Source organism: Solanum verrucosum, unplaced genomic scaffold (genome assembly GCF_900185275.1).
Source record: "Solanum verrucosum unplaced genomic scaffold, falcon-dt-bn FXZP01000009.1, whole genome shotgun sequence".
Lineage (NCBI taxonomy): Eukaryota > Viridiplantae > Streptophyta > Magnoliopsida > Solanales > Solanaceae > Solanum > Solanum verrucosum.
Window position 1 is genome coordinate 1,557,199 of NW_026020231.1, and position 11,939 is coordinate 1,569,137.

The 11,939-nt window shown below is 31.6% G+C and overlaps 1 protein-coding gene across 1 annotated transcript; it reads left to right on the forward strand.

Moving 5' to 3' along the window:
• The first annotated feature begins 1,092 nt into the window (after positions 1-1,092).
• LOC125832337 (transcription factor UNE10-like) lies at positions 1,093-3,374 on the forward strand. Its single transcript, XM_049511478.1, has 6 exons — positions 1,093-1,278; positions 1,489-1,999; positions 2,197-2,283; positions 2,493-2,558; positions 2,673-3,077; positions 3,260-3,374. Exons 1-6 carry the CDS (start codon positions 1,148-1,150, stop codon positions 3,371-3,373), a joined length of 1,314 nt encoding a protein of 437 aa, XP_049367435.1. The 5' UTR covers positions 1,093-1,147; the 3' UTR covers position 3,374.
• The last annotated feature ends 8,565 nt before the right edge of the window (positions 3,375-11,939 follow it).

Here is an 11,939-nt window from a genome sequence, read left to right on the forward strand (position 1 = left end):
AAATGATTGAAGCTTCAGTAAAATATACTAGTCTACTTATTTGGATATATGTTTGTTGGTCACAGGTCAAAGCATTCAAAATCCACAGCCACCACTCTTGTGTTTCAATTTGTTTGTCCTATTTTGACTTGACACAACATTTAAAAAAGAATAAAAAAACTTTTAAATCTTGTAGTACTCCCTCCGTCCCATTTTATGTGATGTAGTTTGACTCGACATGGAATTTAAGAAAGAAATGAAGACTTTTAAAACTTGTGATCCAAAATGAATGATATTTTGTGTGGCTGTAAATAGTTTACGGCCAACCACCATAACTCTTTAACAAAAATAGTTTTCCATCTATTTTTCTCTCGTGGAAGTTTAAGGCCATTTAACTGAATATATCAAATTACTCTCATTATCTACTTGCTGCAGTAAGAATTAAACAAATGCACTAGCACTTATGAAATCAATTTATGTTGGTGCATAACGCGATCAAATTTGATTGCATTATGCACCGGTTAATATGATAGGAACTAAATTCAGGCTTAAGAAAACAGATTTTGAATCATCTTTCCTTAAGGAATATCGCGTTAACAAACTCTCCAGAAAGTCACTCAACTTGATTTTTAACCCAAAAGTCATACATATAAAAACCAAAGTTGAGCGACTTTCAATTAAAAAAGTTCATAGTTGAGTGATCATCTGTGATTATCTCTGATTGAGGGCATCTCTCAAATTTTAAGGCCCCATCCTAGCAGGTTGTTGTTCAGACATTAAATTTCGATGGATCCCGCCTTCTAAAATCTTGTGGTGGAGGATTAGTAGTAGTACTATTTATGTAGGTCCAAAAACAGTGAAACACTAGAAATCTAAATGCATTGAGTGCTTGTAACCCCACCTAACTTCAACAAATCTTAATTGGAATGAAAGTAAGAAGAAACTGCACATATATGAAGAGATATCAATTTGAAATCCAGGCTTTCTTGCTATGTCACATGTTGTGTGTTTCAGTATATAATTAGTCATCTGAATGCGACAATTAAAAAAGGGGACCAGAAAGCAATAAGAATAATTAATTTTTAGTATATAAAACAGAGAAGAAGCAGAGTTCAACATTTAGGAACAGAGAAAAGGAATAGATTACTCAATAATCATATTAATCATCATGAGTCATTGTACGGTACCAACTTGGAATCCAAGGTATCAAAGACAAGAACATGTCGTAGAAGCCGGAGAAGCTAACAAATATCCTCATGTACATAACCAGCAGATTCAAATTAATCATCTTTTGCCCATGTATGACTCTTTTCTTGAATCATGTTTGTTCTGCTTTTCTTATCGTGATCAATATAAGAGTGAGCTGCCTTTACTAATTCGATACGTGTGTTATATAGTCCATTTCAAGTTTTCTACTTTATTTAATTTGAACTTATTCTCTTCTTGAAATATTACGAGCAATTCCTGATGATGGTGATTTTGTATGCTTAATTTTATCGAAAAATTCAGGTCTAGTAAGTGTGAAGAAGTTGCAGAGTTGACATGGGAAAAGGGGCAGTTAGGAATGCATGGACTAGGGGGAATCCTTTCCATTTCACAACCAAAACAGACACTGGGAAGAACCGGTGACACATTAGAGTCCATCGTGCATCAAGCCACACACCACGCGAAGAATCAGACTTCAATACATCAAAATTATGACCAAAATGAAGATCAGTATCTGAAACCTGTGGTGCTGTATAGTGGAGGAAAATGGGGCGAGAGTTCACAACAAATGGCGCCTCCTCGAGCAACAGTGTTGGCAAAAAAGAGGATGAGACCATCAGAATCTGACCCTCAATATGGTGGAGCTGAAGATCATGAGTATGCAGAAGGTAGCGCGTGTGCAAGTGCCAGCGCTACCTTCTATAGGGAGAATGATACCACCATGGTTACATGGCCTTCCTTTGACGAATCTTCGCGTAGCATCAAGTCTAAAACCACTTGTGATGAGGATTCTGCTTGTCATGGTGGTGGCTCGGTAAGTTTATTCTTTCTTAAAACATATTTTAACTAGTGTTATAACCACGTATACGCCCCCCCTATACGTAAGAATACATGGTACATCATTTGAAGATTTTATCTTTCATAGAGAGAATAAGACTAAACTAGCTACTACAAACGAGATTGGTTCCCTCTATGTTTAGAAATTATGTCATGTTGAATTGATTGTAGCAGGAAAACAAGGAGGAAGAACATGAAACAAAAAGGTCCAACTCATCAAGACGCAGCCGAGCAGCAGCTGTTCATAACCAGTCAGAGCGGGTACAATTTACATTTTAGTTCTGCCAAAGAATATCATTTTCACCAGATAAGAAGACATTGACATATATTGTAGAGTATCCATTTTTTTATTTTCTTTATATTTATCGATATGTGGTAATCCCTTTAGTAAAAGTCCTGGCTCTGTCACTACTAGCTAAGTGGAGTAGTAACTAATAGCATGTGTTGTGCTGTTTTATTATTTGGTACAGAGACGTCGAGATAGAATTAACCAAAGGATGAAAGCTCTACAGAGATTGGTACCAAATGCAAGTAAGGTGTGTTTTATCAACGTTGTAACATAACAAAAATAATCAACTTTCCCCTAATTCATCATGCACAAAATCAGATACAACAGTTACGAACCTACGATTAATGCTGAAATTTTGCAGACAGATAAAGCATCAATGCTTGATGAAGTGATAAATTACTTAAAGCAGCTACAAGCACAAGTTCAATTGATGAGCAGTACTCCAAGAAACATGACACCACAAATGATGATGCCTCTTGGAATGCATCAACATATTCAAATGTCATTACTAGCAAGAATGGGCGTGGGCGTTGGTCTTGGCATGGGCATGGGAATGTTTGACATGACTGCTTTAGCTCGCGCTGCTGCTGCTGCTGCCACAACTCATCCAAATCAAATGACTACTGCTCCCATCAATATTCCATTCACCCCACCAGGAGCCTTCGCACTGCCTGCAGCCCCGGCTAATTCTGTTAGCCCTGCCACCACCAGTACTACCACCAATTTCACCCCTTTTACTAACCCCTATAGCGCTTTTCTACCTCAAGTAAGCAATTTATGCTTGTTTCAAATTAGAGTTTAACTTCTATACACTATTATGTAAATTAAAACGTATAGAGTAAAAAATAAGACAGACAATCTGTTACAACACGTTTAGTGTAAAAAATCTTTACATGTTAATTTACTAGTACTCACTATACTTTTGTTTTTTGTTACAACGACGAACAGTCTATGGACATGGAGTTCTTCAACAACATGGCAGCTTTGTATCGGCAGCAATTAGCTAATCAATCTACTCAGATAATAGGCAGCAAGTTGAACCAGGGAGACCAGACAGAATAGAAACTGAGTTTTTTTTAAAAAAAAAAATTCTATAATTTGTACTTATATTGTATATCCAAGAATTGCAAGGTTTTAGATATTAGATAAAAATATGTATATATTGTTCCTCCAATATATATATATATATATATACTAGTTTTTCGACACGTGTGTTGCACGTGATTATCAATTTAGAAAATTTAAGCGAAAATTTGAATAATAAGCTTTGCACAAAACAATATTGCCGATTCTTTTGTGAATGTTCAATGTGAATCATCATATATATCTCTTATTCACATGAACCTATGAAGACGGTCAATGAAAATTTTTATTAGGTAAATGCAATAATGTAAATATTTATTTCAATTTGATGAGGTTCAATCATTTAATTAGTCGTATCTCAGATTAAAAAAATTGTGGTTGAAAAATGAGAGGAAACCTCTCTATTATAGTAAAAAAGGGTAGTATGAGCAAACATTTTTTGTGTCTTATCTGAAAAGTCATGACCTTTCCATGAAGTCACAACCCATTGGAAAAGTCACAACTTATTAAAAAAAGTCACAATTATTTAGAAAAGTCACAATTCTTTGGAAAAGTCACAACTCATCGAAAAATCATAACCCTTTGAAAAAAGTCACAACTTATCAGAAAAATCACAACTCATCGAAAAAGTCACAACCTAAGTTAGGGATATATGAATTTATACTACAATAACAATTAAACTAATAAAAGCTTCAACTGACGTTATTATAAGTCATATAAACTTTTATTCGTTGAAAATACTGAAATATTAAGAAATAGTAAATCAGTAAAATAAAAAAGCAATGTTTATATAGTAATAATTATTTTGAAGCAAACTTCCTGACAATCTAAATCACATAAGTATCATTGATAAATAAACTCATTCTCTTGTCTTGGGCATCAGGAAAACAAATCGTGACAATTCTCTAACTCTTGAGAAGTTGAATAATTATGAAAAAGGATGTTCAAAAGCATATATCTACAATAAAAATTAAACTAATACAAACTTCAACTGGCGTTATTACAAGTCATATAAACTTTTCTTCGTCGAAAATACTTAAATATTAAGAAATTGTAAACCAATAAAATAGAAAGGGCAATGTTTATATAGTAGTAATTATTTTGAAGCAAACAACTTGACAATCTAAATCACATAAGTAACATTGATAAATAAAGTCATTCTTTTGTCTTGAGCATAAAAAAATAAATCATTTAATAATTTTAAAAAATGATATTCAGAAATATATATCTACATCACAAGAGAAATTATTAACAAAAACAAATGAATCTAGACTACATCATGTAAACTTCATATATTGGAACATCACATACTACTGTATATACTAAGAAAAAAATATATTATATCATCATAAATATTTTCCTCAAGTACCCGAGGTTAAGGAATATACCCTCCTACGATAGAACAATTTACTTCATTAGAATAGTGGTACCTCATATTCCGCTAAACTTCGAACTCACTCAACGACAATAAATCACACGAAAATTTTTAAAATGCAAGAAGAAGAAGAGTAGAAGATTTAAAAAATTGTGGTTGAAAAATGAGAGGAAACTCCTCTATTTATAGTCAACAAAGGGTAGTATGAGGCTATGAGCAAGTGATTTTTGTGTCTTATCTGAAAAGTCAGGACCTTTCTAAGAAGTCACAACCCTTTGAAAAAGTCACAACTTATTAAAAAAGTCACAACTATTTGAAAAAGTCACAACTCATCAAAAAATCACAATCCTTTGAAAAAAGTCACAACTTATCAGAAAAGTCATAACTCATCGAAAAAGTCACAACCTAAGTTAGGGATATTATAGTAATTTAACATTCAAGTTAAGAGTTCATGCTTTTAAGGTAATATAGATATATATATATATATATATAATTGTGAATTATTATGTAGTTGTATACAGTGGCGGAGCCAGAATTTTCAATAAGGGGGTTCAAAATCTGAAGAAATAGACACACGAAGTAGCTGAAGGGGATTCGACATCTACTATATATACCTAAAAATTATTTTAACCATGTCAAAATAATATAATTTTCCGCCGGAGGGGATTCGGATGAACCCCAAAGACAAGGTGGCTCCGCCACTGGTTGTATAAACTTTGTACATATATATTTTATTGAAGCAATTGAATTTCTTCAATATTAAATTTGGATTGTGGATCGTTCATATTGACTGATTCGCCCCAATTACTGATTTACTATTTAAGCATGGAATTATTGCCTTTTGGATATATAAATGAGTTTTTTTTTTTCATGCACATGAGAAACAAACATTAGAGCATTTGTAAAAAGGAAATTATATGATATATTATTACTCTTATGAAAATGAAATGATTGTTGAAATTCCTTGAGAGTTGAGACAATTAGATTTGTTATACTAAAAAAATAACACGTAAGTGAGGATTCTAATTAATATTACTAAGTAAATAAAAAATAAAAAGAAATAAATGTTTCAGAATTATACTGTGCCGACACAAACTTTAGTTAAAGTTGATTTGTTAAGCGAGAAAAGAAGCTATTCTTAAATGAGTTTGGTGAAGGTCATTCTCAACTAAAACAACACATTCCTCCCTTATGCATTATTTTATTCCGCGTTTAGTTGGTGATTTAAAAATAATAATCGAGATAAAATATTTTTTTATTTTTTTTACTATATTGGAGTTTGACTATTTCGAAATCGTGTTGGGTAGGACCTATCAAGGAATTATTTGTGTTTGGTTACGGATGTATATTTATTTGTTAGTTTTGAGATTATTTATATCAAAATGACACGATTAGTTGTCTCAATCAATATGATATTTTTATATATCTCATTTCGCATCCAAAATGGGTCTTCACAATTTTGAATAACCAGAAGAGTCGACGTTTTTTTATTATTATTTATTTATAATCAATCACAAGTATATATCAAATTTAATTAATGAAAACATTGCTCTTGATTGACTAGTTCATTGACAATGTCCCGTTTAACTCGAATTGTCATATGTACATCCTTTTTAAAGATATTTTAAAAGACTTAATACTTTTTCCATTCGAATCTATGTGTTTCACTATCCATTTTGGGATATATGTTCTATCATTAATTTTTTAACCAATCATTACTTCAATATTTATGATAGGGAGTATGTTTCTACTTATGTAATTAGGGGTGGAGTTAGAAGCTTGGGTATGGATTAGGTTGAATCCAGTAAATCAGTAATATTAGCTCACATAATGTGTTTATATTAAGAAGTTTGTAAAAAAGACAATACAAATATGTAAGTTTAGAATCTTGTTATCAACACTTGAAATCGTCGTTATGAAATTAAAATTACGGCTCGCTTATAATACTTCCTCCGTTCACATAATTATTTATTTTTCAATATCTAATAGTACTAAACATTAATTAATATTAATATTATAATATAAGATACTCATATCAATCATTATTTTTAAGAGATATGTAAAATTCAAAATGAACAAGTGCAAATGAGCAGAGCCGGACGAAGTACATAATTTGCATTAACATCTTGAACTTGATATACGTATAACTCCTTCGTACCACCCAAGCATAGTTTTTTAATTTTGAGAACGAGATCTGCGACTTTTGAATTATGTCAGGGTAATTAAGATAGGTCGAAATCAAACCATATGAAAGATTATTTTTTTCAGTTTTCCACTGTAGTATTGAATCGTAAAATACTACTCCCTCTATCCTTATTTATGTGACTTACTTTATTTTTTAGTCAGTTTAAAAAAGAATGACACATTTTTATATTAAGTAACAATTTAACTATAAAATGTTTATTTTATTCCTAATGAAATGATTTACAGCCACACAAATTTCTATCATTCATCCTGGACAACAAGTTTTAGAAGTCTTCCTTTCTTTCTTAAACTCCGTGTCGAGTAAACTACCTCACATAAAATGGGACAAAAGGAGTAATATAAAAGATTTATGGAGTTTTTCATAGTAGAATAAGATTCCCAGTAAACACGACTCGTATCATCGATGTTGAAACGAAATGATAAATTTGCTTTGCTCACAGTTTAGATATCCTCAAGGAGATGCCATATTTTCTGTAAACCCTAACCTTAACCTATATATATTATCGGGAAAAAGGATAAATATATTTTCGAACTATCGTAAATGGTATGCATATACCCTCCGTCATACTTTTGGGACATTGGTGTTCCTACCGTCCAAAAATTAGAACATATATACCCTTTATACTAACGGACATACACGTGTCATAATCTTATCCATTGATCCGACATTTATTAAATATTGGATCGACGGATAAGATTGCGCGCGCCACTTGTCCCTATTTAGTCTTCAGTTAGAGTAAAGGGCATAGTTTTTGGACGGCAGAAGTATCAATATTCTAAAAGTATGACAAATGATATATGCATATCATTTACAATATATAGTTCGGGGTATATTTGTCCTTTTTCCCTATATTATCGGCGGAATATTTTTTTTTCAACACTAATAGTATAATATGTAAAAAGACCAAGAAAAGAAATAATAAAAAAGAGGACCAGTGGTATTGATCCTAATTTTAATTACAAAGATTTTTTGTGGGTTCTACGTACAAGAAGCCACCTTGTCATGATGACTTGATACGACTATCTAGAAGTGACAAATGGTGATAAATTAAACTCGAGGGTTGTTACGTGAACGATAGCAAAAACACAAAGTTTTTAACTAAATTCATTAAGCAAGCGTCATGTTCGATCATGATTATGATCCGGGCCATCCAACTCCTCGTGGACCTAGTCATAGGCAGGATTGTCAACATCCCTCTCCCAACACCAACCTCATGTTGAATATTGCTCTTGGGAATCGAACTCACGACCTTGACTCTGATACCACTTGTTAGGATCAAACCCTTATTATTATGCCAAAAGTTATAGCCGATAGCAAATACACAACTTTATTTCTTAACGAAGTCCACCAAGCAAGGGTCATGCTTGATCATGACTCCTACCTGGACCACCTAGCCCCTTGTGGGTCTTGTCACAGATAGGATATGTTGACATTATTACTCAAGAGAGAACTAATTAATTGAGGTCCACAAAAACTAATACGGACACCACGATCATAAAAAATAAATAATAAATGATGATGAAGTTGAAGTTGAGGCCACTGTTAAATTTGGACCATTCGCATCTTTGTCAACAGACTGGACCTAATTATATTATTAATTAATACAAATGATTGAATTGTATTTTGAAAGGAAAATTCTATCCTTATTGAGAGCGACTATGTCCTTCTCTATAATGTTTTAATTAACATTCCATACCAGAAATAATTGCACGACTCATCTCTTTAAAATTTTTAGATTTTTTTTTCTAAAAGGCTTCATGCCATGTTTTTTCTCTATGGGTTATTATACAATAAAGTCATTTTATTTTATTTTTTAATATAAGAAGATTATTCAATTTTATCTACATCTCTTCAAAAAGTCATCTTATTAATATTTTACCAACAAAATATGACATAACACATTTTCTGTAGTTTATGTGCTATTGCAAAGTGAGCAGGGTACTACAAATTGCTCACTAGAGAGTGCATTCGAAGAGAAAAAGATTGTGGATTTCCCTGGAATTTTCAAAAAATTTAAAAAATGTCATAATTTATTTAGTTTAAGTAGATCTTTTCTTTTCTTAGCTCACGTGACAGTAAACCACGATTTGGCATGACTCAATCCTAACCCATAAGGCCATACTCAACCCCACCTCACTGACTTTCCAATTTCTATTTATGGCTAATTAGTAATATCTTCGTTCACTTTTAATTGTCATGATTTCTCTTTTTAAGAGTCAAACGATAAGAACTTTGACTAACATTTTACGATATATTTTTTATCAAATTGATATGCAAAAAAATGTAATTTATAGTACTTTTCGTATAGTTTTGAATAATGTAATCTAATTTAACTTTGAAAATAAGTCAAATTGACTTTCGAAAAAACGCAACATGATAAATAAAAGTGAACAGAGAAAGTAGTAAAAGTTATCACTGTGTAATTAAAAGGTTACGAGTCTAAATCTTAAAATTAAAACAATCTTTTTCTAAATTTAAGGTGAAAATGTGTACATTATGTATAAAGAAAATTATTTTTCAATTTATTCATGCTGGGTTACTCAATGTATTTGAGAAAAGTAGTTTCTTAAGAAAAAACAATTCATTAAAAATCAGAAGAATAACTTTCCAAATGCGAATAATGCGAATAAAAATGTCACCTCCTCTACCCCGACCCCCTCTTAGCTCCACCCTCACCAATCACCATCTTGGCATTTTTCTACGTATTAATAAAAATGTTTTTGTAATATTTTTTTTTATTTACTTACTAAAGATTAAAAAAAAATTGAAAAAACTTTTTCATAAAGAAAAACATTTTATGAATTTAGTGATCCAATATCTCTATATATTGGAGGATCAATGGGGCTGGGCCAGGTCCAAGTGAATAGGGTTAATTTGAATTATGAATTAGTGTTAGGCCATGTTATGCTTTATTGCTAGGGCTGAGCATAAAATATCAAAAAATCAAATTATTGAATCGAATTAAATTTTTTGGTATTTGGTAATTCGGTATTTGAGAGTAAAATCTTAAAATTATGATATTTGGATTTTGATTTGGTATGAAACATTAGTGCCATTTGGTATTTAGTATTTTTCAATTACCGAATTAATTACTTAATGTAGGTCATATATCAACATGTCTATTACTCGTTAGTACAAGTCCAAAGAGAAAGTTAAAGAATAAACACAAATACCAAATACATGTCTTTTAGTTGTATCAATTTGTTTTTCTTGATGTCTTTTTACTTGTTGATCTTCTATTATATCGTGCATCCACATTAAAGAATATAATATAAATAATTGGAAAAATAGTATTAACTTTGTAATACAATCAGCTACAACTTCAATATGGCATTACCGAATACCATACAAAATCGAAGATTAATTTATCGATTACCGAATTATCAAATCAAAATTTAAAAATTTGATATTTGATATCTATTTTTAACTACCAATTACCAAATTATCAAACCTGAAATTTGAGAATCCCGAATCAAATACAGAATGCACACCCCATTTATTGCCATGTGAACTGAGGGAAAAAAAGTCCATATGAACTAAATAAAATGTTATGCTATATTATGTTGTCAAAATATTAATCAGGTGACTTTTAAAAAGATATATGTAAATTTTGGTGACCTTATTTGATTAGATACTAGAGTAATTATTTTATAGTTGGGTGATCTTATGAATTACTATCACCTAAACATCTGACCTAATGCTAAATTAAATTTAAGTTATATATATATTTGTGTGTAATCATAACATGTAGTTTACTTTACAAATTCATAATTAAAATACCTAAAATATTTTAACGCCCATACATTAAGACCATTTTCTCCAAATATCGGACTAATTTTCTTTCAAGTTTTTAACCCCGAGATCACGTGTTCAAAGAATCTTATTGCTTAGTCAGTTAATTATGTAAATTTTAAGTAATTGTTTGAGACAATTACTCCTCCGTTGCAGACGCGGGGACCCTCTCGTGTAAAAAATGTTCGTCTTCTTCCTCCCTGAAAACCTTCATCTCTTTAGAAATCACCTAAGTTTTGGGAATGGTAGAAAGAGCGCGCAGTGAAACTGAGGAAGTCCTGAAAGAGGTAGATCTGAAATTTGATAATTTTTGTGAGTATTTTTACTTTTGTTGATCAAGTAAGTTTGATAGTAATTAATTGTTGCTGAAATTTGGAGAATTTGATGTGGTCTCCTGAATACTTGATTCTAGTTTTTTCTATACAACAAAAACTCTAATGGTAGAGGAAATCAAATCTCCATTTGCTGCAGTGGATGAGACAGCTCCTTCCTTCCGCAGAGGTATTGGGCTTGAGCCCCTGCATATGGAAAAGTACGAGTTTGCTGTACCGGACACGGGATGGAAAATAATCTCGGATAATTAAGCTTTAGCTAATTCTATGCTTTGGTCGAACTGATATTTTGCATCCAAATCAATCAGAATTACGTTTACCAATTTCTTCCTATTAGTCTCTGCTGGAAAACATGTTTCTCTGTCATCTTATTTTAGTTCTTGTTTGTTTTGGTTATGTGAAGCGCCTCCTATATGTTATGTAGTTATGCTCATCTGGATACAACTCAGTTGCCATTCCCTTGTTTGTGGATAATACATTAGAGATATCAAGCAATCATGTAGTGAAAAATCTAGTTCATGTTCCTTGATTGTTCAACTCTAGGAGGATGTTTAAACAGTAAGAAAACAGTACTGATACTATCTACCGCGATATAAGTAATATCTATAAAATTCTGTTTTTAGATGAGTGTTATCTTGTAAACTGCAACAACAGAGGACAAACATTGATGTTTTAATTATGATCAATTGTCTTAAGACAGAATACACAAGTATGATTAATGTGCAGAAGTGTAAAATGTTATGTCACATTACAAAAATAACTTACAACTACACTACTACACTCGTACAATGACATTTACGGAGTATATAGAATCAGTTAGGAAGTATATATATATATATA

What these genes read in the sequence shown, in the direction of transcription:
- LOC125832337 (XM_049511478.1), top strand. Translation starts at nt 1,148, where the DNA reads ATGAGTCATTGTACGGTACCAACTTGGAATCCAAGGTATCAAAGACAA. An exon ending in ATTAATCATCTTTTGCCCAT is followed by an intron (nt 1,279 to 1,488) that starts GTATGACTCTTT and finishes CGAAAAATTCAG; the next exon opens with GTCTAGTAAGTGTGAAGAAG. An exon ending in TGGTACCAAATGCAAGTAAG is followed by an intron (nt 2,559 to 2,672) that starts GTGTGTTTTATC and finishes GAAATTTTGCAG; the next exon opens with ACAGATAAAGCATCAATGCT.